This window comes from Pseudophryne corroboree, chromosome 4, assembly GCF_028390025.1.
Source record: "Pseudophryne corroboree isolate aPseCor3 chromosome 4, aPseCor3.hap2, whole genome shotgun sequence".
Taxonomy (NCBI): Eukaryota; Metazoa; Chordata; class Amphibia; order Anura; family Myobatrachidae; genus Pseudophryne; species Pseudophryne corroboree.
Genome location: NC_086447.1, coordinates 350,044,491 through 350,072,464, shown reverse-complemented (window position 1 = coordinate 350,072,464; position 27,974 = coordinate 350,044,491). Strand labels below are relative to the sequence as shown.

Below are 27,974 nucleotides of genomic sequence, written 5' to 3'. Positions count from 1 at the left end.
TTACAGCAAATAATGAAAAGTGCCTTTTCAATTGTCTGCGAAAACGGATTTGCAGTAATTTTACCACAAATTTCAATTCCCCACCTCTGAGCACGTGATAAACTTGGGGAGAATCCCTATTTTAAGTTAGAAAAGTTAGGATTTGGTTCAGAACCCCTGGGACACACTCCTGAATGACTAATTAAGCACTTATACGTTTTTTAATTATTTTTCATTAGTCAATAATGACATGTCATTTTTAGGGTGAAAAAGTGCAGAATGATAGAAATTGGGGTCCAAGGTAAGGGACAGGTTTATTGGGGTGCTTTGAGTGGGACAAGTCTTTTTAGGCTTGCAGGTGGGAGTAATCTTTTTTTTTTGGGGGGGGGGGGGGGGGCAAACTTTTTTCAAAGTTGCGTGTAAATGACCCAAATATATACTTCTATCTATTTTTATGTACCCCCAATTTAATTTTAGGACTTATTTTTAGATTTGTGATTGCTGCTAAAAGCTGCAATTGCGTTAAATTACCATGATTTCGCATCTAATTGTATTCAGCCCTATGTGCATATATTCTTGATGACTGCCCAGTGTATTTTTTTAACATATTGAAACTCACTTTAAGGGACTCAAGATTTTAATGGATAAATCCGCTATATCCGCAAAATGTAGTCAATTTATTTCCTTAACCTTAAACTTACTGAAATTGATAGAACTAGCTGATGTCTTGGAGACCCTGTTACCTGCCATGACAGTGTGGTCATTTACTTTTTTATTGCACCAGTGTGACAAAATAAGGTGTGTAAATCTTGAAATTATGGGGTTTAAGTTGCATGGGGTCTAAAAAGATACAGAGCAGGTTAAGTCTGTTGGATGTAGTTATATGACTACCGGTCACTATACAGACGCGGGTATCCCGCCCACTTAACAGCCCGACAGTCGGCATGCCGACTGACAGGGACTATTCCAACTCGTTGGTGTCCACGTCACTCATAGAGTGGAAATAAAACCTGTAGCAAGCCATCGAGCCCGCATGAGGATGGAGTTTGAGCAACACTTGGGTAGAGGAGGGAAGAACTGTGGATAAGCAGACAGGATTTTGTATCAGTTTAGCAGAGACAGACATTGGTGAGTTACACTATATGGACAAAAGTATTCGGTCACTTGACCATTACACCAACAGGGACTGCAATGACATTGTTTTCAAATACACATACTTTAATATGGAGTTGTTCCACCTTTTGGAGCTATAACAGCCTCCACTCTTCTTGGAAGGCTTTCCACAAGATTTTGGAGTGTTTCTGTGGGATTTTGTGCCCATTCATTGTATAGAGCATTTTTGAGGTCAGGCATTGATGTTGGACAAGTAGGCCTGGCTCACATTCTCCACTGCAGTACATCACAAAGGTGCTTGATGGGGTTGAGGTCAGGGCTTTGTGTGAGCCAGTCAAGTTCTTCCACACCAAACTCCTCAAACCATGTCTTTATAGTCCTTGCTTTGTGCACTGGGGCACAGTCATGTTGAAATAAAAAAGGGCCTTACCCAAACAAAGTTAGAAGCATAGTATTGTCCAAAATTTCTGAGTATGAAACATTTAGATTGCCCTGCACTGGATATAAGGGGCCTAGCCCAAACCCTGAAAAACAGCCCCATACCATCATCCCTCCTCAACCAAACTTCACAGTTGGCACAATGTGTCGGGCAGGTAAGGTTCTCCCGGCATCGGCCAAATCCAGACTCGCCCACCTGACTGCCAGAGAAGCTTGCTTCGTCATTCCACAGAACAAGGTTCCACTGCTCTAGAGCCCAGTGTTGGTGTGCTTTACACCACTCCAGCCAACGCTTGACATTGGTGATGTGAGGCTTGCATGCAGCTGCTCGGCCATGGAAACCCATTCCATTAAGCTCCCACCACAGTTTTTATGCTTACATTAATGGCAGTGGAAGTTCGGAACCCTTCAGTTATGGAATCAACCGAGCGTTGGCGACTTTTACATCATGCACCTTAGCAGTCGTTGACCCCTATCTGTGATTTTACGTGGTGTTCGGCTTTGTGGCCGAGTTGCTGCTGTTCCTAAATGCTTCCACTTTCTAATAATATCACTTATAGTTGACCGTGAAATATCCAGCAGGGATGAAATTTCACGAAAAATCACCGAGCTCTTCAGAACGACCCATTTTGTAACACAAATGTTTGCAAAATGGAGACTGCATGTCTAGGTGCTTGATTTTATGCACCTGTGGTTAAGGGGCTGATTGAAACACCTGAATTCAGTAATTAACAGGTGTAGACAAATATTTTTGTCCATATAGCGTATGAGTGTATAATTTGCTGTGTGGTGAACCCCTGGCATGTTGATGTTTTGCTATTCTTCTCTTCTCTGGTGTGTGTGTGTGTGTGTGTGTGTGTGTGTATAATAAAATTCTTTCATCCACTATTTGCCTAGGTGATCTGTAACCCATGGCAATAAGGCTTATCTATGGGGCAGTCCAGTCAGCTGCCAGACAAAAACAGCTAAGCAATACCATGGTATCTTCACAACAGCGCTATTGCCACATTCCTTGTTGTATTATATCATCATTATGATCCTTCTGATTGGTGGGAGGCGGTTGCTGTCCGTACTGGTCCTAATCTTTATGTGGAATGGCGCAGGCCAGGTTAGTCACTTTTCAGTATGCCCAGTATATCTCCAAGTGAAACTTTGAAGTAACATCTGCTGTTAAATTATAATTTACCAGAGGCATGCGTGTTTTGTTTAATTTTCTTAAATACTTTGAGCAGTCTCAGACTAATCCATAGCTTCACCTCAACAGTGTTGGATTGACCTGGTATTTGGTGCTAGGGAGCCACATTTCTATTTCCTGCAAGCATAACATTAGATCAAGGCAACATGGTTTTCAGTATATGCAGAGAGTATCTCCACCAAGGAGGAAGTGTGGTCCGTACTTGACAACATAATTCCATGACTACAAATGCTGCGTGTGTGCATCAATGCAAGGAAGCAAGAGTGATCTTGTTCTCTAAATTCAAACTGTTTTATTAAGGGATGGCATGTGTAATTCTTCTGAGCTGAATGTATTAAGCATTAAAAAATTATAAATGACCAGACAATCAGCTTCTGTCATTTTTCAAACACAGCCTGTGACATGGCAGTTAGGAGCTGACTGGCTGATCATTTATCACTCTTTGGGGGTAATTCAGACCTGATCGCTAGGCAGCGATTTTTGCTTCCCTGCGATCAGATAGTCGCCACCTACAGGAGGAGTGTATTTTCGCTGTGCAAGTGTGCGAACGCATGTGTAGAAGACTGCACAAACTGATTTTGTGCAGTCTCTGCGCAGCCCAGGACTTACTCAGCCGCTGCAATCACATCAGCCTGTTCAGGACCGGATTTGACATCAGACACCCTCCCTTCAAAGGTTTGGTCCCACCTGCTTTTTTCCAGACACTACCTCAAAAAACGGTCAGTTGACACCCGCAAATGCCTTCTTCCTATCAATCTCCTAGCGAACGCCCGTGCAAATGGATCCTTCGCACAATCCCATCGTTGACCGGCAATCCCCGTTGCAGTGGGCCATTAAGCCTGCACATTGCGGTGCATACGCAGTTCAGATCTGATCGCACACTGTGCGAAAAAACCCTTTATCCGTCTCTACTATATCACTTTTTAAGGCTTAATACATTTGGGCCTATATCTGCTAAATGTGTCCATTTATCCCAGATCTCACCTTATGTGTACGCATAAATATGTACCGAGCAACAATTTAAATATAAAAAAAACCTTTTAATCTATTGTGTATAGCTTTTATTTAATATCACTTCATTAAGTTTTTGTTTAAGCTTAATAGAACCATATTTCTCTTACGTCCTAGAGGATGCTGGGGACTCCGTAAGGACCATGGGGTATAGACGGGCTCCGCAGGAGACATGGGCACTATAAAGAACTTTTAGTATGGGTGTGCACTGGCTCCTCCCTCTATGCCCCTCCTCCAGACCTCAGTTAGATTTTGTACCCAGAGGAGACTGGGTGCATTACAGAGGAGCTCTCCAGAGTTTCTCTGAAAAATAATTTTGTTAGGTTTTTTATTTTCAGGGAGCACTGCTGGCAATAGGCTCCCTGCATCGTGGGACTGAGGGAGAGAGAAGCAGACCCACTTAAATGATAGGCTCTGCTTCTTAGGCTACTGGACACCATTAGCTCCAGAGGGAGTCGGAACGCAGGTCTCACCCCGCCGTTCATCCCAGAGCCGCGCCGCCGTCCTCCTCGCCGAGCCGGAAGATAGAAGCCGGGTAAGTATAAGAAGAAAGAAGACTTCAAGGCGGCAGAAGACTTCAGATCTCCCACACGCTACACACACAGAACGGGCACTGATGGGCGCAGGGGGGGGGGGGGGCGCCCTGGGCAGCAATAAACCTCTGGTCTGGCATATAAGGGTACATTAGGCTGCGGAGGCAGTAAATGAAGAGATGCCCCGCATTTTTTGAATATTGAAGCGGGACCGAAGCCCGCCGCTGGAGGGGGCGGAGCTTGATCCCTCAGCACTAACAGCGCCATTTTCTCCACAGAACGCTGCAGAGAAGCTGGCTCCCCGGACTCTCCCCTGCTGAACTCGGTGACAGAGGGCTGAAGAGAGGGGGGGGGGGGGGGGCATGTTTAAGGCGCAGTGAGTGTATAACATTGATTATATATATATAAAAAGCGATATGTGGGTTTTATTCCAATGTCAGTTTGGCGCTGGGTGTGTGCTGGCATACTCACTCTCTCTCTGTCTCCCCAAAGGGCCTTGTTGGGGAATTGTCCCCTTATAGATATATCCCTGTGTGTGTGGGGGTGTCGGTACGGGTGTGTCGGCATGTCTGAAGCGGAAGGCTCGTCCAAGGAGGAGGTGGAGCAGATGTGTGGTGTGTCTCCTTCGGCAACGCCGACTCATGATTGGATGGACATGTGGCATATGTTAAATGCGAGTGTGGCCTCATTACATAAGAGACTGGAGAAAGCAGGGAGTCAATCCATGGATTGGACTGGGTCACAGGGCCCTTCTGGGTCTCAAAAACGTCCCCTATCCCAAATAGTGGACACTGGTACCAACACGGATTCTGACTCCAGTGTCGACTACGATGATGCAAATTTACACCCAAGGGTGGCAAAGAGTATTCAGTGTATGATTATTGCAATAAAAGATGTTTTGCATATCACTAATGACCCCTCTGTCCCTGATACGAGGGTGCGCATGTATAAGGAAAAGAAACCTGAGGTGACCTTTCCCCCATCTCATGAGCTTAACGAGTTATTTGAAAAAGCTTGGGAAACTCCAGATAAAAAACTGCAGATTCCCAAAAGGGTTCTTATGGCGTATCCTTTCCCTGCACAGGACAGGGTACGTTGGGAATCCTCTCCCAGGGTGGACAAGGCTTTAACGCGCCTGTCCAAGAAGGTGGCGCTGCCGTCTCCGGACCCGGCAGCCCTCAAGGATCCTGCTGATCACAGACAGGAGACTACTTTAAAGTCTATTTATGCGCATACGGGTGCTTTGCTCAGACCGGCAGTAGCATCGGCATGGGTATGTAGCGCAGTTGCAGCTTGGACAGATACCTTGTCAGCTGACCTTGATACCCTAGACAGGGATACCATTTAATTAACCTTAGCCCACATTAAAGACGCAGTCTTATATATGAGGGACGCACATAGAGACGTTGGGCTGCTGGGTTCCAGAGCCAATGCCATGGCTATTTCTGCGAGATGAGCTCTATGGACCCACCAATGGACGGGTGATGCAGACTCAAAGAAGCATATGGAGGTTTTACCTTACAAGGGTGAAGTGTTGTTTGGGGAGGGGCTCGCGGACCTGGTTGCCACAGCTACCGCGGGTAAATCTTCCTTTTTACCTTTTGTTCCCCAACGGCAAAAGAAAACTCCACAGTATCAGATGCAGTCCTTTCGGTCACATAAGTCCAGAAGAGGTCGGGGCTCCTCCTTCCTTGCCAGAGGTAAGGGTAGAGGAAAGAGAACACCTGCTTCGGCTGGTTCCCAGGAGCAGAAGTCCTCCCCGGCTTCTACAAAATCCACCGCATGACGCTGGGGCTCACCTAAGGAAGTCCGCACCAGTGGGGGCGCGCCTTCGACTTTTCAGCCAGATCTGGATTCTTTCAGACGTGGATCCTTGGGTGATGGAAATTGTTTCCCAAGGCTCAAGCTGGAATTCGAAGAGGTGCCCCCTCGCCGATTTTTCAAGTCGGCCTTGCCAGCTTCACCCCCGAAGAGGGAAGTAGTGTTAGCTGCAATTCAAAAGCTGTGTCAACAGCAAGTGGTGGTCAAGGTTCCCCTGGTCCAACAGGGAAAAGGGTATTATTCAATCCTGTTTGTGGTCCCGAAGCCAGATGGTTCGGTCAGACCCATTTTAAATCTAAAATCCCTAAACCTGTACTTGAAAAAGTTCAAATTCAAGATGGAATCGCTCCGAGCTGTAATATCCAGCCTGGAAGGGGGGGATTTGATGGTGTCACTGGACATAAAGGATGCATACCTTCATGTCCCCATATACCCCCCTCATCATGAGTACCTAAGATTCGCTGTACAGGACTGTCATTACCAGTTTCAGACGTTGCCGTTTTGGCTTTCCACGGCCACGAGGATTTTCACCAAGGTATTGGCGGAGATGATGGTGCTCCTGCGCAGGCAGGGAGTCACAATTATCCCATACTTGGACAATCTCCTGATAAAGGCGAGATCGAGAGACCAATTGCTGAAGAGCGTGTCGCTCTCCCTGAAAGTTCTGCAACAGCACGGTTGGATTCTCAATCTGCCAAAGTCACAATTGGTTCCTATGACTCGGCTATCATTCCTAGGCATGATTCTGGACACTGAACAAAAGAGGGTTTTTCTCCCATTGGAAAAAGCCCAGGATCTCCAGAACATGGTCAGAGACCTGCTAAAACCAAAAAGAGTGTCTGTTCATCAATGCACTCAAGTTCTGGGGAAAATGGTGGCAGCCTACGATGCCATCCCTTTCGGGAGGTTTCATGCGAGGACTTTTCTGTGGGACCTTCTGGACAAGTGGTCCGGGTCCCATCTACAAATACATCAGAAAATATCGCTGTCCCCCAGGGCCAGGGTGTCTTTCCTGTGGTGGCTGCAGCGTGCTCACCTTCTAGAGGGTTGCAGGTTCGGCATTCAAGACTGGGTTCTGGTGACCATGGACGCGAGCCTCCGAGGATGGGGAGCAGTCACACAAGGAAGACATTTTCAGGGACTATGGTCAAGCCAGGAGGCTTTTCTACACATCAACATACTGGAATTGAGGGTCATATACAACGGCCTATGACTAGCGGAGAATCTTCTTCACGACCTACCAGTTTTGATGCAATCAGACAACGTCACAGCCGTGGCTCATGTAAACCGCCAAGGCGGGACAAGGAGCAGAGTGGCGATGGCGGAATCCGCCAGGATTCTTTGCTGGGTGGAAAATCACGTAAGCACTCTGTCAGCTGTTTTCATTCCGGGAGTGGACAACTGGGAAGCAGACTTCCTCAGCAGACACGATCTCCATCCGGGAGAGTGGGGACTTCATCAAGAAGTTTTTGCAAAGATGACAAGTCTTTGGGGAATTCCTCAAATAGACATGATGGCGTCACGCCTCAACAAAAAGCTTCGGAGGTATTGTGCCAGGTCTCTGGACCCTCAGGCAGTAGCAGTAGATGCTCTAGTGACACCATGGGTGTTTCAGTCGGTCTATGTATTTCCTCCTCTTCCTCTCTTCTCAAAAATATTGAGAATCATAAGACAAAGAAGAGTGCAGACAATACTCATTGTCCCAGATTGGCCTCGAAGGGCCTGGTACTCAGATCTTCAGGAAATGCTCACAGAAGATCCGTGGCCTCTTCCTCTCAGGGAGGACCTGTTACAGCAGGGGCCATGTGTGTTCCAAGACTTACCGCGGTTACGTTTGACGGCATGGCGGTTGAACACCGAATCCTAGCTGGGAAAGGTATTCCAGAGGAAGTTATACCTACTCTGATAAAGGCTAGGAAGGAGGTGACGGCAAAGCATTATCACCGTATCTGGAGGAAGTATGTATCTTGGTGTGAAGCCAAGTATGCTCCTACGGAAGATTTCCATCTGGGCCGGTTTCTCCACTTTCTACAGACAGGAGGGCCTGAAGTTAGGCTCCATTAAGGTACAGATTTTGGCCCTGTCTATATTCTTTCAGAGGGAATTGGCTTCTCTCCCAGAAGTCCAGACGTTTGTGAAGGGAGTGCTGCACATCCAGCCCCCCTTTGTGCCCCCAGTGGCACCGTGGGACCTTAACATGGTTTTAAGTTTCCTGAAATCTCACTGGTTTGAACCTCTTCAAACAGTGAAATTAAAATTTCTCACGTGGAAGGTGGTCATGTTATTGGCCTTGGCATCTGCAAGGCTGGTGTCCGAATTGGCGGCCTTGTCCCACAAGAGCCCCTATTTGATTTTCCATGTGTATAGAGCAGAGTTGAGGACACGTCCTCAATTTTTGCCTAAGGTGGTTTCTTCATTTCATATGAACCAACCTATTGTGGTGCCTGTGGCCACGGGTGACTGGGAGGACTCCAAGTCCCTGGATGTAGTCATGGCCTTAAAGATTTATGTAGCCAGGACGGCTAGGGTTAGGAAAACAAAGGCTCTGTTTGTCCTGTATGCAGCCAACAAGGTTGGCGCTCCTGCTTCTAAGCAGACGATTGCTCGCTGGATCTGTAACACGATTCAGCAGGCTCATTCGACGGCTGGATTGCCGTTACCAAATTCGGTAAAGACCCATTCCACTAGGAAGGTGGGCTCTTCTTGGGCGGCTGTCCGAGGCGTCTCGGCATTACAGCTTTGCCGAGCAGCTACTTGATCGGGTTCAAACACTTTTGCAAAATTCTACAAGTTTGATACCCTGGCTGATGAGGACCTTGCGTTTGCTCAGTCGGTGCTGCAGAGTCATCCGCACTCTCCCGCCCGGTTGGGAGCTTTGGTATAATCCCCATGGTCCTTACGGAGTCCCCAGCATCCTCTAGGACGTAAGAGAAAATAAGATTTTAAACCTACCGGTAAATCTTAGTCCGTAGAGGATGCTGGGGACTCCGTAGGGCGCCCGTCCCAGTGTGGACTACATCTGCAAGACTTGTATATAGTTGTTGGTTTCATAAGGGTTATGTTACAGTTGGAATCGGTCTTTGACTGATACTATTTTTTGTTCATACTGTTATCTGGTTACTTATATTCCAGGTTATATGGTATGATTGGTGTGGGCTGGTATGAATCTTGCCCTTAAATTAACAAAATCCTTTCCTCATATTGTCCATCTCCTCTGGGCACAGTTCTCTAACTTAGGTCTGGAGGAGGGGCATAGAGGGAGGAGCCAGTGCACACCCATACTAAAAGTTCTTTATAGTGCCCATGTCTCCTGCGGAGCCCGTCTATACCCCATAGTCCTTACGGAGTCCCCAGCATCCTCCACGGACTAGGAGAAAAAGATTTACAGGTAGGTTTAAAATCTTATTTAAGGATCCATTGTATCTGGATGAAGTACCCCTACGGGGTACATGTATCAGAGGTTGTGGAATCCTGTATTTTCTTAAGAGACTGATGATAAGACTGCTCAAATTCCAATGTATACTATTTAATTTCAAAATTGCTTTGACATCATTTGTCAGTTTGTGTGAATTCAGTCTGTAGCCAGGAGAATGTAAGCTACTCACTCACTCAGTTACTCTCTTGCAATATCTTATTACATTTTGCTAAGGTATACATGCCTCCTAACTTTTCAGGATTGGCAGAAGCATCATGTGCATGAGTATTGTCAAGCATCCAGGAAAAAAAATGACAGAAGATCCTACATACTGTATATGGCTAGAACACTAGTGTTGTCATAAATACATAAAATAAATACTTTTATATTCAGCCCAACAACCAAATAAATGATCTTGGAAATAATTGTTTGAGTTTTCCACTCAGATCTTTGATTCACACTCAAAGGGGCAAAACGGATGGTGTAATGGTTAACATTACTGCCTCACAGCACTGGTCATGGGTTTGATTCCCACCATGGTCCCAACTGTGTGACGTTTATATATCCTCCCCATGTTTGCGTGGGTTTTCTCCAGGTACTCTAGTTTCCTCCTACAATCCAAAAATATTCTTCTTTTTGATGAATGTTAAGGTGAAAATTCTGAGAAATGTTAGCTTGATGTCAAAAAAAGGATATTGTAATTTTAGAAAAAAAAACAACTTTTGTTATTCAATTATCCTCTTCCTTTGTAAGTGCTCCCAATCAGAGAAAATGTGCTGTAATTGTATCTCCCACTTGGAGAAAGTGATAGTCTTCCTCCATCAGAGCTGTTTGTATACCTGTCAAAGCTTGAACTGGTTGTAGTACAGTACATCACTGAAGGAAATAAGAGTACAGTCAGACAGACCAGTTCCTTCCAGGAATGCTCACTACCTGTCACTCACTTTGCAAATAAATCCTTACTGCGTCCGCCATCACAAATTAATTGCCGTGCGTGCGCAGTGAGAATGTGACACATTTCCAGAGTTTCTCCCACCTAAACATGTTGTATAGAGAGGCCTATATTGTGCCTATACAAACTTTTGACTTGGGCCTGAGCACATTTTCATTATCCGCTCTTCATCTTTGATCCATGTACTATGTTTTGAAGGGTATGCAAATAGAACAACCTGTAGCCATCAGATTATGACATGTGTCATTATGCGAAAGAGAAATGGAGGTGAGCAGCGGGTTATAGACTGAGAAAGCGGGAGCAGAATAGTGAAGGAGGTGTCCTGCCAATCTGAACATGGACAATTGTGTTGCCAAATATACCTCAATATGAAACAAATTCACAAACTTTTATTAATTCGATGTGTATAATTCATAGAGGTAAAAATACAAAAAAATCATATTATGTCTTGGTATAATGATCTTCCACTTCAGTATGATGTGGAAACTAGTCACTGACTAGTCTTAAGCTGGGCACACATCGGACCGACATATCGCTCACACCGGCGCACATCAGACAGTGTGTATGCCCAATATGCAGGTGCACACAGTCTCTAGTGGAGTCATCAGGTTTAATTTGCTGCACATGTATGCAGATAAAGGAAGGAACACTGATCACTCCGTCCTTCATTAACATCGTTCACTGTGTACGCAGGTTCAATTAGGCTGGGTACACATCGCTACAATGTGCACCCAGCATTATTTTTAGACCACTTGCACACATTCTTTGCACAAAAGAGGTGAAGCAACTTAATTATAACATATAACAAAGTATACTCTAATCTTGATAGCTAAATATAACTTTGTCCTCTTGACCTAGATTAAGCACAGAACTGCCTTTGTTAAACATCCTTGTATCCATTTAAGCATTCGATGGGAGCACACTTTGTGTATTTATGTCTGCGTCTAGGAATGAATAGCATGAATGAAGAAATATGCGGACTTTGTAAGCACCGTCAGAAAACATTTTAAGCACTTAAAGTCGTGCAGAATTTGGCACCTTCTTTCAAGCTTATTTTTTTTTAAATATGTTTAAGTTGTATTTTGGCTGTGACTTGCAGGAAAATTAATCACTACCCAAAGGCGAGTAGAATAAGGTTTGGTATTTTACACTCTATTAACCATAAAGAAAACAGGTGATCAGAAACTTTTTTTTTTGCCTCCCTTCCAGCAAGCATATGGAGATTTCAGTAATTCCAAGAACGTTTCATCTTCAGCTAGAGGGGAGGGGGAGGAGGGGGCCTTTAATAGGATTCTGCTTCTGTCTGGCAGTACTGCCCTGCTAAAAGCTTTAAATAAAGGTCCAACCCCGTACAGAATAAATTGATATAACTTCTCTGAATAGCCATAAGTGTAAGAACTCTTGGTACCTTCAGTACTTTCTAGATGTCTTGTAATTTGATTATGGATGAGATCCAGAATAAAGTATTTATATTCAGACTCTATTTTTAGATTCTCTTGTCACAACAGATGGAATGTATATTTTGGCTGGAAAGCTAGTCCAAATGTCACAGGAAACAAAAATGTGGTGGATCTAGCTCGCACAATAAAACTCTTCCTGCAATATTTCAATCAAGCAGTAATTATGACGAATCCCCTAAGCATTACTAAATAAAGCTAATTTATAAGGAAATGGTACTTGTCCATATAACATCTGGCTCTTCCGTGTTTACTGTGGTGATACCGACACAATAAGCATAACTTAGCACTAAGTATAGTCTTTCTGTGGCTATTTGTTACTTACATACAGTATAAGCAATGGTGGAAGTGCCACCGCTTCGGGGTACAGAGTGACTGGTGTGGCCTCCACTGCCTGCTCCCACTGTGATGAATAGAGCAAGTACTGTCAAGCAAAGATATTTTCTTATATATTTTTTTTATTTTCCCCCCAAAGATGTTTACATAGCAAATGTTCTTTTAGGCAAAGATTTGTGGCATCATACTGCTGAACAAAGAATGTTTTAACACTCGCTTGTGGCACCCATGCTAAATCTGCATTGGGAACTGGAACATTTGAATGTGTTTTCCAACTGACTTAGTCGTTTAATTTCTGTGCCATGCTGGAATGGTTTCTGGTCAGCAGCTAGTCTTGTTCGCTGTTACAAAGTTTCTATTCTGGGTAGCACAGCATTCCTTTCTACCCTTCACAGTGTAATCTGACAAGAGAGTGTTAATCTCTACATTTTAACATATGCCAAAGCAGTCATGCAGTGTTTTCTAGGGAAGGTTACTAACTGACACGGATCCCTTTGCTTTTACCACAAATTCATAATATGTTATATGCTATGTTAAATTCTAGCGTGCTGTGATATATTTAGAAAGGACATAGTGTACTGTCTACTGTAAAATATAAGGATATTGGAATGTTACACCATAAAAAGGCTAAGGGGCTCTTATTGCCAAATATACAGTTCTCCCTCTTTATACCCCCTTGCACCAATGCACCCCTGTTCCAGTTGCATATTCTATTGCACAATTACATCTTAAACGCTGAGGTTCACAGATTGTGTATGGGTAGATTAGACTGTGGATGAGGCATGTGATTGTAAACTAGACAGAAGGGCCCCACAATAATATAATGCAAAATTTAGGGTACGCTTTGAAGTTGATTCAGCAAGTGCCTTAATGCAATTGACTGAGGACTTTAAAATGCATCCAGCATGAATTTCAGAAGCGCCAATAAGAAATGCAACTCCAGTTTACCGAGTAACATCTAATAGAATTGCTTGTAAGCCGCGCAGCTATGCAAAGCATATCACTGCAAAATAAGTGGAGAAAGGATTATCTGACACACGGCTTCGTATTGTAGCTTACAGAGAATTCATCTGCATGGATAAGTTGTCGGTAGGTGATGATATGACCTCATCACACAAGTAGTCTTCTGAAGTATGCAAACAATACTTGTATAAGCCTGAGATTTTTTGAAAGACAGTGCATTGTGCTGTATTGATGAAAAAAAGAGAAATGTTTGGCTGCAACCACAGTTATTATTTTGTTTTGTTTTTTAATGAAAGGTTCTATGATGCTTTGGAGTTGTGTGGCATTTAATGGTATAAGAAGCATTCTTTGGTTACACGGAAGAATGTATTCAACTATGGGTCTAATTCATACTTGCCTACCTGACCCTCTCCATGAGGGAGAAAATGCTCTGTTCCAGGACTTTCCTGGTAATGTATGATTGCCATCACCTGTGGTGAAACACCTTTCTTATCAATTACCTAGCTCACCACAGGTGATGGCAATCATACATTACCAGGAAAGTCCAGGAACAGAGCATTTTCTCCCTCATGGGGAGGGTCAGGTAGGCAAGTATGGTCTAATTCAGAGTTGTACGCTATACTGATGTTTTCGCAGTTGAGCGATTATCGGCAGACTATATGCTGCGATCACACTGCGCATGTGTAAAGGTGGCTTTGCTATTCTGCTCACAGCGAGGATTTCTTAGCAGAGTGTATGACAGGGAGTGATGACTGGGGGTGGTAACAGGGAGTGGCGACAAAAACGTAGGAGTGTCATGGCCGTTTTCAGGGAGTGTATCTGACGTCAGCTGTGATCATGTACACAGAGAAACGTGACGCTTGCGTCGCTAGTGCTGCGGCCAATCTATGCAGCCATGGACCTGCTTGTGCAGTTGATGTTTACCGTTGTTGCAAATAGGCTGCAAATAAGTATGCAGTTGTAACTGGTTTGCGATCTCTCCAGTGGGTGGCAGATCACTTGCTTTCATCAGGAGCTCCATAGCCTAGAAAATCGCAATTGCATTAGTGTACAGCTCTGAATTAGTTTCTTCATACAGTACAGTATACACATATCCCACAATCCATGAAGAAATTAAAGCTGCAAAGGGCATATTTTTCAGCAAGATAACAATCTTAAAAATGCCTCAAGATCCAGCATGGAGAACTCAAAGAACTTGATTCACATTTTGGAATGGCTTTCATGTAGCCCAGACAAATTTGATGGGGAACCCTCAAACATGAAGTGCATATAATTTCTGAACTACAACAGCTCTGAAAGTAAGAGTGGAAAAACCTTCCCTAAGCAGGAATACTAAGACTCTTATGTGGCATATTTATTAAAGCTAGAAAAAGCTCTTTCTCCAGATGAAATGGCTGTTTTTGCCAGATAGAACATTTCTTTTACTGTTTTGCTGTTCATCAAAAGCTGCCTCCAGCAGTGGCTATCACCAATATCACTGACTGTCTGTAGCCATCATTACTTAAGCGTGGAGAATCTGTTGAAGAAGGACAGCAGTGGTGAAAAAAAAAAATGCTTTATTAAAAAATGCTGGTGCTGGCCACTATTACCTAAAGTTCGCTGTTACCCCAGCAAGCATTTTTTGAGAACATAATCTTTAATGCCATTATTTCATAAATAGAACCTTTATCTGGCTACTAGAGAATACTAGGAAGCATTTCTGCCAAAAGAGGTGTTAGTAGTATTGCTGGAAAAGGTGCCCACAATTTTTGCATTATTTGTGCTGTTTGCTTTTTAGTTGTTGAAGTTTTAAATAACCCCTTGAAACATATAATTTAACAAGGGGTGCAACTGTGCAGAAAAGTGACTTTCCAATGTGAACAGGAGCAACGTGCCAGTTTAGTGCATGCCAAATGCATTATAAAATAAGCTTATCTAAACTGTTCCTTCACATTGTTTAAAGTTGTAGTTCCTTGTACCAGTCATAATACCAGTCATTACATATACAGAAAATGGGCTTAAATCAATGGTAAAAAAAAAAAAAAGTACTGTTTATATGTGTCCTCACTTACTGGTTGTCAGTATGCCATTTGTCTTTACATTGTGCATACACGCAGTGGGATTTCAGCTTATGGCCGATATCAGCTAGAAACTGCCCGGAGGCATGAGCCTCCGATCTAGCCAATATCGACCCTGCCGCACAGTCTGTTTTTTCTTACGATGCCGATCCCGCTGGAGCATACATCGGCATCGCAAGAGCGTACACACGGTGCAGTTTGCACCAACTTTTCTTACAATTTTGACTATATAGGACAAAGCGCACCATGTGTATGGGGCTTAGGTCACATCGCCGAAGTAGCGAAAAGCCTCTCACAGTGTATCAATGATGGTAAGCAAAGGAATTGGTTTTACACACATACAAAGTTGCAGATGAAGCACAGCGCAACTCTGCATGCGGAAAATGTTGCAAACGCCCGCATTAGAGCTCTTTTTATACAGATTCAGAATCAACCGTACATGTACAAATGTTGTGCATCATATTGTCATATTGATCAGTGTAAGGCAGCAAAGTAGTTTTGTCACTTAGTTGTTTTTTTGTTTTTGCAGCTATATATATATATATATATATATACATATATAATGTAAAGCATCCGGCACTCCAATCAAACAGCCAAGCAATATGCCGGGTGCCCTCCTCTTGTTATGGGAAAGTATGGCAGAGTTACAGGCGGCACTCACGGACTCACTCAGAAACGACCAGGAACCCCAGGTCTGCGTACAACGTTTCGGATATTAAAATCCGAAACGTTGTACGCAGACCTGGGGTTCTTGGTCGTTTCTGAGTGAGTCCGTGAGTGCCGCCTGTAACTCTGCCATACTTTTTTACATATATATATATATATATATATATATATAGTGTATACAAATGTTTATTTTATCTATATACCACATTGCAATAGAGAGAATATAAATAATTCATATGACTCCCTTTCTCCCACTGGAGTTTACATTCTATATTCCGTATAATACACGTGCACTAGGGATTGTTTGTTGGCAGCTAATTATTTTATTATTTATTTATTTACAGTTTTGTAGCATATTCCATTGTGCTTTACAAATGGAAACAACAGTGAGAAGACAAACTGGGTAATGAGAGACAGACATAGAGGTAGGAAGGCCCTGCTCACAAGCTTACAATCTATAGGGAAATGGGAAGGATACACAAAGATAGGCTTTATCTATAGCTTAGCTGTACCACCAGATTGCAAAGATGGTCCTGATGGAATGTAATTAGATATGAGTGCTTCTGAATGTTGTGTGTGGTTCCAGAATTTGATTGGCTTGCTTGAAGAGGTGAGTTTTCGGGGAACGCTTTAAAAGTTTGGAGGCTAGAGTCTTATCGTGCATGGGAGGACATTCCATAGGGTGGGTGCTGCCTTAAGAAAGTCCTCTAATTGTGACTGGGATGGAGTTATCCATGCGGATGAGAGACGCAGATCTTGTGCAGAGCGGAGAGGTTGAGTTGGGAGAGATTTTGAGATAAGATAAGAGGTGTTATGATGGTGTAGTTTGGTTAATAGCTTTATACTGTATGTGAATAAAAGCGGTAGAATATGGGCAAGCAGTGGCGGGACTGACAAAGAGGATCAGCCTCGCAGCTGCATTCAAAATGGATTGTAGTGGTAAGATGTGTTTTTGGACTGTAGGAGGATACAGACAGACCTGGATAAAACCTATGTAAACGTGTATGACTTACAAGCTCTACACAGATAGTACATTGGTCGGAACTGAATACATGGCCGGGATCTATTCACAAGTCCTGTTTTGTCAATGGAATGTGTTGCTCATTGATTATACAGTATGTAGTTTGTCACATTCAGATTAAACGTTAATATTTTTTGTTTTACCTGTAAAAGCCCCTAGAAGTAAATGATGCAGACTGTAAAGTAAAATAATTTTATTTTTCTTTCGCATAAGAATATTTTTCAATATTTAATATTTATGCATTTACATGCAAATACAAATATATGTATATATCACAGCATCAATTTGTGCAGTATGCAGCTCAATAAAATTTTACTAGCCTTATATATACTATAGTACCTTGTTCTACTCCCATGCGGAATTAGTTCAAACTTCACTGCAGTTCCGGTTGGCAGGCACCGAAAGGGGAGAACAGGAATACTTTATCCTGACTTTGCATGTCTAAAGATTGGGTGGTATACATTGTTGACTTTTACCCTAAATGGCAGTAAGGGTTAAGGCCCATACACACTAGCCAATTTTGAGCTCAAAGTAGCTCACTTTTGGCGTTTTAAACTCAAACTCGGCCAGTGTGTATAGCCGGGGGGGTGAGCGCTGATGCGCGCTCCCGCATCATCGCCAGCCCCCACCGTCCGTTGGGCTTTTTGAACAGACTCCTACTGTGGAAAGTGGTGCACCCCCTGTGAACATCGCTGGGCCAGGTAAAAATTGATCAATGTGTATGCACTGAGCGTTTTTCCTGCCATCGATGTTCACATTATCGCTGTGCATACACGCTGGGCAAAAACGCCCAGTGTGTATGCACCTTTACATCAGTGTGGCAGGGTTGATTACACTTTGAACGGGTTACACATGGGAATGCAAATATATAGATATTTATTCAGGTATTTAAAGGTTTTCAGAGAAGCATTCAATTTTATACTCAAGTGTTTATCATATTTAGCGTGACCAAAGGAACTTTTATAACTACCCCTCCCCTTTAGAATGTAAGCTCTCACGAGCAGGGCCCTCTTCCCTCATGTGCTTATCCTTTCTCTTCCTTTAATAATCTTCAACTGCATCAACTCCAGCAGTCCTCTGCCACCTGATACTTATTTCAGTGTTATCTGCGATGTAGCTATGTTTATTTACCCTGTACTTGTCCTATATTGTCTTCAACTGTAAGTTGTTTTCCTGTTTTGATCATTTGTTTATGTACTCTGTAATTTGGCGCTGCGGAACCCGTGTGGCACCATATAAATAAAGGATAATAATAACAACATTGGCTTCAAGCAGGGACATCTGTATTTAGTGTGGATAATTGCATTCTTGCTGATCATTTTTTTAAAGACAGTTTTGAAGATAACACTGAACATTTTGTTTTTACTGTAGTACAGTGTGTGCTGGAATGAGACCAAAGGAGTGTTGTAGGTTTCTATACAAGACAGATGTGTCCTCTGAGCACAAAAGGAGTGCCACCGGGGTTTTCTGTCAGTCTTCTATCTGCCTACCTGCATGATTCTCACATCTGGGGGGCAGTGGCGTGCAGTGAGGTCAGTGGCTGGTGAGGCATGCCCGCTATGACCGCTGCCAATGCCCGCTACTGTACTGACACCCATGCCAGCTGCCAACGCCTGCTAAAGTCGCCGCCAGCTACCGCCCCCACATCTAATTCCCAGTCCGATGCTGCCGCCCATGCCCGCAAAGTCTTGGGAGCAGGAGCAGCAGCAGCCAGGGCATGGGCAGCAGAAGCGCCCGGGGTTAAGGATAGCAGTGGAGGGTCTGCATGGAAGTGGGATTACAGCTGCAGGCTGGTTGAGACAGTGGTAGTAATTGCCCCCTCCCCTTATACCCCGGCACATTGCGCACATCTCCGTGCTGAGTGCTGCTGTGTACTGACCATGGGCTGCCCTGTTCTCTGAAACAGAGTGCGCAGGGCAGCCCATCGTCCGTACACAGCAGTGCTCAGCACGGACACCGGCTGGCTATACACACCGGCCGGCTCTCTGGCTGCGCTGCTGACTACGGCGGTGGGGACACTGACCAGTGGTGGGGCCAGGGTGGAGCGCGTAGTTCATGAGCCGAAGATGGTGGAGGCTTAAGTATGTCAGGCTGCTGCGCCCCCCGTAAGTGTGGCGCCGGCTCTTACCTGGAGTGATGGTAGGGCCAATCCTGGCGAGAGTGAGAGCGGCTACCCACGGCTTTTAGCGGCAATCAATCAGTGAGAGGTGGGCAGGGGGACAGGGGGCACTGGTGCAGGGGCCTCTCTCTAGGTGGACACTGGACAACAAGGAGTCAGTCCCTGTGAAGGTGGTCGGGACCCCAGGGAGAGCACGGGTATCGCTATCTTTATGTAGTGGTACTTGGCACTGTTGTTAATCACAGCCTAACAAGAGAACATACAGCAGGGAGAACAGACAATACTGGTGCATGTGTGTACTGAAGCCATTAATGTCAGTAGTTAATTATGTGAATACCTCGCCACTATTTAACTGCCGGCTGCCTGGAATAAACACACCGAGCAACAGCTTCACAGGAGACTTCAAGGTAGTGACTGACATTTGCAGACACATGAGCTATGTTAGAACTTTACATAGCTCTATCCTTTTGATTATCGTTGTCAATGCCAACCTATATTCAGCGCTCCCAGCCGCAGCTAAAGTGATTTATAGTGTAAGTGCCATCTCTCCCCCAGTTCAATTTCTTCCTACCCTGATCCTCTTGCGAAGCAGAGTGTCTGTTCAGTCACCATGGTGAGAAGAGGAGAGGAGGGCTTGATCCGTGCAGACCACTGTGAACTTGTGGTAGGTTGACTGGTCAACGGGGAGGGGCCAGCCACTGTATAGCAATGACTGGCCTGCCCCAATACCTGACCTAAGTGAGAGGCCTGGCTGCCGCTGGTCATTTCCTACACACTTCATTGCTGCAGCTTCGAGCCCGACGTGAATGAGTTTCTGCACATGCGCAGCAGAATCTCTGATCGCAGCAGCTCCTTTCTATGAATCAGCCAAGAATGGGGGTAGCATGGCCACTGAGGTTAGTAGGGGACCCAAACGACCGGTGGGTGTACTGTCCCGGAGTCCCGCCGTACCAATCCGCCCTGAATCTGGTGCCCAATCATATCTACCTCAGGGACAGGGGCGTGCTTTCATATGGGCTGAAAGCACGCCCCTGTCACTGAGGCACTCAAGCTAGTGCCGCTTAGAGCGCTTTTTTAAATGGGCTTTTTACTGTCCATTTCTTGGCCCCGCCCCCCGCCTCCGATCCTTTATCATTGGCTGCGGGAGGCACCGCTCTGAGTGCCTCCGAAACTACTTTAAATCAATTTTTACATTGTAAAAAGTGATTACATTAATATATTTAACATTTACTTATGACACAAAATGTGTCATAAGTACCTTTGTATTATTCTAGTCATTAATGACAGGGGAGGCACTGCCTCCCCTGACTGCACGTCCCTGCTGGGGGGCAGCTTACATTCTGCTTAGCATCCTACCATGGTAGAGGTAATGGCCTATCACTATCATTTCATGAGTGACGACAAGGAGTTTTAAGTGACATAGCTACTAGTATCAGAATGTTACTTGTAGAACTGTACCTTTTGCAGAAAATGTCATTATTTATACTGCCATCTCCTTCTGACTTTCCTCTTTTTATTACTTCTCGTACTTTTTTTGCTAAGTTAAGATTTTGTTGCACATAAATGCTAAAATGTAATATTTTTATGTCCCAGTAATAGAACCTAAGTACATTGTATTAAAACAACAGCCAAATCCAGTTATGGTATCCCAAACTTCCTACTAATACAAGCAAGCCGTAGGTGCAGAGAGTGCAGCTGCTATGGGGCCCAGAGCTGAGAGGGACTTACATTCCCTGTCAAAGTTATATGTGTCATATACACTTTTCACCATTGGGTGGTATATAGGGGACTGTACTGTTGCCTTGACGCCTACAATATATCTAGTTTTGCCCCTGGACCTGCTCATTGTAATAATTTTTTCCTATTTTGGCAGTATATGCAGTATACCAGCTAGGTGCAGTGACCATCCATTTTCTTCGGAGCCCCATACGCATCAGAGTTCACTGAAGTGTCATTTTAAACTCACATCTGGTAGCCCCAGGTTCATTTTGACAGTAAGCTGCTCCACTGTAGCGTGTCGGTCAGCCCCCACGCACCTTTGTAGCCAACGTTCACCCCTCATATCAATGGCACGTGATGCTCCGCAGTTTCCACATTGGCCATTCGCAATGCTGCCATTTGTCCAGTTACAATACACCTTCACCACAGCGAGCAGTTCACAAACTGCACTGTTTCAGAAATACTGCCACCCTCGAAAGCCGATAATCATTCCTTTTTGCTATTCTGATAAATCGCCCCTTTTACCCATGACAGCAGCGAATGATGTGTGCAGACGGCCTATCGCTCACCTTATATACCCACCAAGTCAGACGTTAAATGTAAGAGGGGGTCATAATAATGTGACTCACCCGTGTAGATTAAGGGTCGGATGTAATGACGCCTGAGATCGCCGGAGGAGTGAGATGCCAGCCAATCTCTGACTTTTTTTTAAAGGGGCGATCACATACAAGGCAAAACCGTGCCTTAAAAGTGTTTGTCCCTTTAAAAAAACATCAGAGATCGGCTGGCACCTCGGCAATCTCGGGCGTCATTACATCTGGCCCTAATTGTTGAATTCTGATGTTGTATAGCCTATGGGGTACCAATTGCGGTGCATATACAAAGTACTGGATCCAAGCCTGCAAGAGTGGTTCAGACATCTAGGACGTCTAAAATCATGTGGTCAGAGATATGGCGACACAGAATCTCCTCGACATTTACAACCTAGACTGGCTGTGGCCCCTTCATACCAAGGCCTGATATCTCATGCCCTGCATAACATTTACTACTTGAATATTTAAATAAAGGCTCTGAGTGTTCTGGTAACTGTAGTTAATTAAAGCAGAAATGACACATTGCCCATCTCCTTCCTACAGTATATTATCAGAAACAGGTCATAATAGATAATAGTGCTAATAGCTGGTGACATTTACATACAGCAGAATGCTGTGGATGCAGTACTATATACATGTGTGTACATACCAGCCAGTTTTGTTAAGATTTGCCATTTCTGTTTGCAGCACACTCTGGAGCAGTGCAGTGTCTGTGCCAAGCCAATCATGGAGCGGATCCTGAGAGCTACTGGGAAAGCGTATCACCCTCAGTGCTTCATCTGTGTCGTGTGTTTCCGCAGCCTGGATGGAATCCCTTTCACTGTGGATGCCTCCGGCCACATTCATTGCATTGAGGATTTCCACAAGTATGGTTTTTCTTTTTGTCGCAATATATCTGTCTTTTTAGAAATATAGAAATGAATGCTCTGTAGTCTATCATGGTGGAAGTCCTACTTGACTTAGATCCAGCTTACTGGTCTAATTCCTATTATTTGTACAAAAAAATAAATTGTAAAATAGTTACTGCGAAGTCATTAAGAAAGTTGGCCCCTCAAGAAAAACCTTAGACATCTGCATTTTTAAAAAATGATTAAGTTGGTTAACATAAGTTGGACTTACCCCTAACCCACTCACACATGGCTCTTTTATATACCTGTAATCCTGTATAACCATCACTGCAGAATGTGAAATAACACCTGCATATAAAATTTACTCCACGCGCTTTGTTTACTCTCATATGCAAGTGACGGGTGGTCTTCAGTATGCCGACTAACGGGATCCCGGCGCACAGTATACCGGCGCCGGGATCCCGACAGCCGGCATATCGACACTTATTCTCCCTCGTGGGGGTCCACGACCCCCCTGGAGGGAGAATAAAATAGCGTAGCGCGCCACCGTGCCCATAGCGTGGCGAGCGCATCGAGCCCGCAAGGGGCTCATTTGCGCTCGCCACACTGTCGGTAAGCCGGCGGTCGGGCTCCCGGCGCTGGTATGCAGGTCGCCGGGAGCCCGACCGCCGGCATACCGTAGTGAACCCGTTCTGATAGCTGGGCAAATGACTTATATTCTGGCCAATTTCAAGTCAATATAAGCTAAAATATTTATGTTTCGCATATATTGTACACTGAATTAGTACTACTACTTGGTACTAAAATATAATATGGTTATACTGTAGTGAAATAAAAATAATACATATGTCACTTGCGGGTTCACTACGGTATGCCGGCGGTCGGGCTCCCATATTATATTTTAGTACCAAGTAGTAGTACAGGTTGAGTATCCCATATCCAAATATTCCGAAATACGGAATATTCCGAAATACGGACTTTTTTGAGTGAGAGTGAGATAGTGAAACCTTTGTTTTATGATGGCTCAACGTACACAAACTTTGTTTAATACACAAAGTTATAAAAAATATTGTATTAAATGACCTTCAGGCTTTGTGTATAAGGTGTATATGAAACATAAATGAATTGTGTGAATGTAGACACACTCTGTTTAATGCACAAAGTTACAAAAAATATTGGCTAAATTTACCTTCAGGCTGTGTGTATAAGGTGTATATAAAACATAAATGCATTCTGTGCTTAGATTTAGGTCCCATCTCCATGATATCTCATTATGGTATGCAATTATTCCAAAATACGGAAAAATCCGATATCCAAAATACCTCTGGTCCCAAGCATTTTGGATAAGGGATACTCAACCTGTACTAATGAAATTGGCCAGAATATAAGTCATTTGCCCAGCTATCAGAACTACAGGTATGCGGTTACTGTGGGTACTTCATTGTAAGTAACACTGAGACCTGGGAAGTGTATCGTAGGATTCTTGTGGCTGTTATTGCACATTACACCCCTCGGTTACTACAGGAAATCAATACTGACATCTGTACGTTTATATCTTGTTGATTTGTCTTCAAATTCAAGAGAATATTTAATTAGAGGTCTCTGACAGAAATGGCTTAAGACTGCTCCCGAAAACTATCTTCACAAACTGACATCATAGAGTTGAACAAAGCTCTTTTACACAAACCAGACATCTTTCTCATATTTATAATGCAATGACAAGGATGAATCCTAATGAGCAAGACTGCACAGTATGGCTGCTTTATGGAACGTCTGTGAGGCTTTGTGCCAAAATAGTACATGTTCCTGGCACATCATACTGGAAGAACTACTGCTGCAGCTTGTCAGGCTGTAACATTTGCAGACAAAAAATGACAATGTTATTCTGTAACCACACTTCGGTTTTTTTTTTGTGCCATACAATATAAATGCTGAAATGAAGCATTAGAAAAATCTGTAAGGGTTGTTTGTAACCAGTGATGCAATAAATGTTTGGGAATGGAGACTTTTACACAAAAAAATATATTTTAAGAACATAGGTCCCTTACTTCCGTCAGTCATAATGACATTTAGAAACGTCATTGCTTGTGCTGCCACTTCCGCAAGCATCAGCTTCACTTGGTTGTCCAGTGATGGGTCCAGGAATTATGCAGGTGATTTTAATTTTGGTTGAAGGGTACTTCTGTAATCTCTCAACCTCACCAACCAGCTATTCAAGAATGGATGCTTTATATCACCTACATACTGCGTTTCTGCTGAGCAGATCTGCAAGCCTGTCAATTATCTGTCAGATCTGGCTGGTTGGAATGAAAATCTGGTAATAAATAAGAGCAATGACAATTAACTATTTGCTACCAAACACTGGAAAATGTACAAAAAGTGTAATTCAGACAAATTGGTTACATCGCAGATTTAACCAATTTGTCTGAACGTCAGGTTTTGTTTTGCGCACCCCTCCCCGCACAGAAAGTGTGAGCGCAATCAAAATAATTCCGGTTTTAAAAGCTTGGTCTGCTTTATAAAGACAATTTCCTGTTCCTGTACCGTATATGCACTTTAATGTGAGAAAACATATACCTTGTATGACACTTTAGGATTCCAGCTTTGTTTGTTTTTTGGGTTTTTTGTGCACACAAGTTTCTTTCTTGGATAAGTGCACAACATCTTTATTTTGTGGACTGGGAAATGAAAACTCTCTCCCTAATCCCCCTAATCCCTGGATGGTGTGTTTAAATCCTGGTTTAGCACGATAAGAATTTCCTAAAACTGACTTTCTCTCTTGATCCCTCTCTTTATTTAAATGTCCTCAAGTCTCAAGGGATGTGTTCTGTGTATGTTATTCTGTAAGCTGTTGCCAATTGAATGTACATCTATTTTCTTACGGTTCAGTAAATCACACGAGTTATATAAACAGGACTTGGTTCAATGCAAACAGATATACAAGTCATTTATAAATATACAGTATACAGACACATTTATAAAACCAAATATAGGTAGTCCTAGACTCAGAGCAGATAGTTATATACTAGGTAAATATATGGTACTATTTCACTGGGACAGTATACAGACTCATAGAATTTACTGTTTCTAATATATGAAAACATTTACAGGCTTTAAATGGAATAGAATCCATTTTCTTTTGGACCATTTGTTGTAGACAAAGCTTTGGGAACTATTTTTACATAAAAAATGGTAAAGGGCCCTACACACCTAGCGACCCACCAACGGGTGACCCGGCGGCGGGTGGGAGGTGACGGGGGGAGTGAAGTTTCATGTTTAAACGAGCCGGCACCAGCAATGAACGAGCGCCGGGCCGCGCATCGTTCATCGCTGGTGCCTACACACTGAAAGATATGAACGGTTTCTTGTTCATTAATGAACGAGATCGTTCATATCTTTCACTGGTATCGACCAGTGTGTAGGGCCCTTAATTGTTGTACTGTACATGCCTGTGGCCTGTATTGCTATATACGTTGAGACAGTTAAATAATTGTACACTTCCTCAGTGTTTGGGTGGCTTCCATTGTTGTGCTGCCTGTTGTTCAGACATGTACCAAGAGATCTGTGGAGAGAAGGGGTAAGGACAAGGGCATCTGGTAGTGTAATAATGATAGTACTGTTGTAAATAAAGGGCCTAATTCAGATCTGATTGTAGCAGCAAATTTGTTAGCAAATGGGCAAAACCATGGGGGTGATTCCGAGTTGTTCGCTCGCTAGCTGCTTTTAGCAGCATTGCACACGCTAAGCCGCCGCCCTCTGGGAGTGTATCTTAGCTTAGCAGAATTGCAAACGAAAGATTAGCAGAATTGCGAATAGAAATTTCTTAGCAGTTTCTGAGTAGCTCCAGACCTACTCACAAATAGCGATCAGCTCAGGCCGTTTATTTCCTGGTTTGACGTCACAAACACGCCCAGCGTTTGGCCAGCCACTCCCCCGTTTCTCCAGACACTCCCGCGTTTTTCCCTGACACGCCTGCGTTTTTCCGCACACTCCCAGAAAATGGGCAGTTTCCGCCCAGAAACACCCACTTCCTGTCGATCACACTCCGATCACTTCAACGATGAAAAATCTTCGTTCTTACGTGAGTAAATCTACTAAGTTTTGTGTTAAAATACTAACCGCATGCGAACCATGCGCATGCTTGCCTTAATCGCTCCGTTGCGAAAATCAGCAACGAGCGAACAATGACCCCCCATGTGCACTGCAGGGGGGGCAGATATAACATGTGCAGAGAGGGTTAGATTTGGGTGGGGTGTGTTCAAACTGAAATTTTAATTGCAGCGTTAAAATAAAGCAGACAGTATTTACCCTGCACAAACAATATAACCAACCCAAGTCTAACTCTCTCTGCAAATGTTATATCTGCCACACCTGCAGTGCACATGGTTTTGCCCATTTGCTAACAAATTTGCTGCTACGATCACATCTCAATTAGGCTCAAAGTAGCATGTGTACAAGCCTTATAATATGAGTTCCATATCTGAAAAACAACCTGTCGCTTGTTTCCGCTGCAGCGGGTCCCGGCTCCGGGCTGCATGTGAGATCTCACATGAGTAGCACTAGACTGATGCACTGTGGGGCGCTGGCAGCAATCACCGGAGGGAGGAGTTTTCACTCCCCTGCTCCAACTTCCCTGATGTTCATACAACTCGGCGCTGCTGCTTCCTGCAGTGGCAAGCAGGAAGTGTTATACCCACACAATAAGTATAGGTATAATACATTTACCTTAGATTCCATAATTGTATACATATTATCACATTGCAATAAGATTGCAGCAAAGTGAACTTACACATGGATATGCTCATTTTACCACAAAAGAAAGTATTTCTCCTGCAGGGTCCACAGATTATCCACAGGATAACATTGGGATATAGGGTAGCGGCAGCGGATTGGCACCAAACAATCAAAGCTTTCAGTCTCCCAGCATGCAACGGGCCCATCCCCATATCCCCGCCTCCTGTCTCAGGCAAATCAGTTTTTTATTTGGTGCGGCAGGAGCCGGACCATGGTCATGGGCTGCTGGTTTTTAGCAGCCATAAGCTTTTTTTCTTTTATTTTTATAGTCTTACTATTTTTGTTGAGCAATCTTTCTAAAAAGCGTCTTATACGTACCTTAGAAAGAGTCACTCCAACAACTACCCGCCGGGTTGTGACAACGCTTACCCACGTGTACAGTGCTGTTTCAGCGAGCGTCTGTGTAGGATGTACTAGCAAGTCCAGCAGACGTTACCAGGCTGTGGCCGGAGCACGGAGAGAAGGTAAGGCATTGGTTCCGCTTAGTAAGAGAAACGCGAGACACAGCCAGACTGTTTTGGGATGGAGACTACCAAACAGTCGCTGACGCGGCTGCCACCTCGGGTGCACCAGCGCTAGGCCTCAGGGATCATAGGCTCCAGGGGGGTAGTTTTGAGGCCGCGATCCCTAGGGTTGATGTCAGCAGTGGGGAGTAAGATGCTCCTTTGGTCGCCCCTCCCCCCGGTTCGTGACCAGTTTCCTCTGAGTTTCCCGCCATGAACTGAGTTCCTGCTTCCGTCTAAGACGCTGTATATCTAAAAGGACCCAGTCGCAGCATAGGCAGCTGTATGACTGGTGCGTCGGTGTTCACTTGGGCGTCTGTGTTCACTGTAGGTTCACGGGGCGGTTGTGTACACTAATAGCATCAGGATCCACTCAGCGTTCACTAACGTATTGATTGATCCTGGAAGCGGGGTGACATCTCCCTGTATCCCACTCTTCTG

General features: G+C 44.1%; 1 protein-coding gene across 5 annotated transcripts in view; it reads left to right on the top strand.

The window, feature by feature from the left end:
- LPP (LIM domain containing preferred translocation partner in lipoma) overlaps positions 1-27,974 on the top strand; it is an 870,847-nt gene that overhangs the window by 816,148 nt on the left and 26,725 nt on the right. For all 5 annotated transcript variants that reach the window (XM_063916491.1, XM_063916490.1, XM_063916488.1 and 2 more), the window contains one exon: positions 22,076-22,254. In XM_063916491.1, the coding sequence (XP_063772561.1) occupies positions 22,076-22,254 (179 nt within the window). The remainder of the gene's footprint in view (positions 1-22,075; positions 22,255-27,974) is intronic.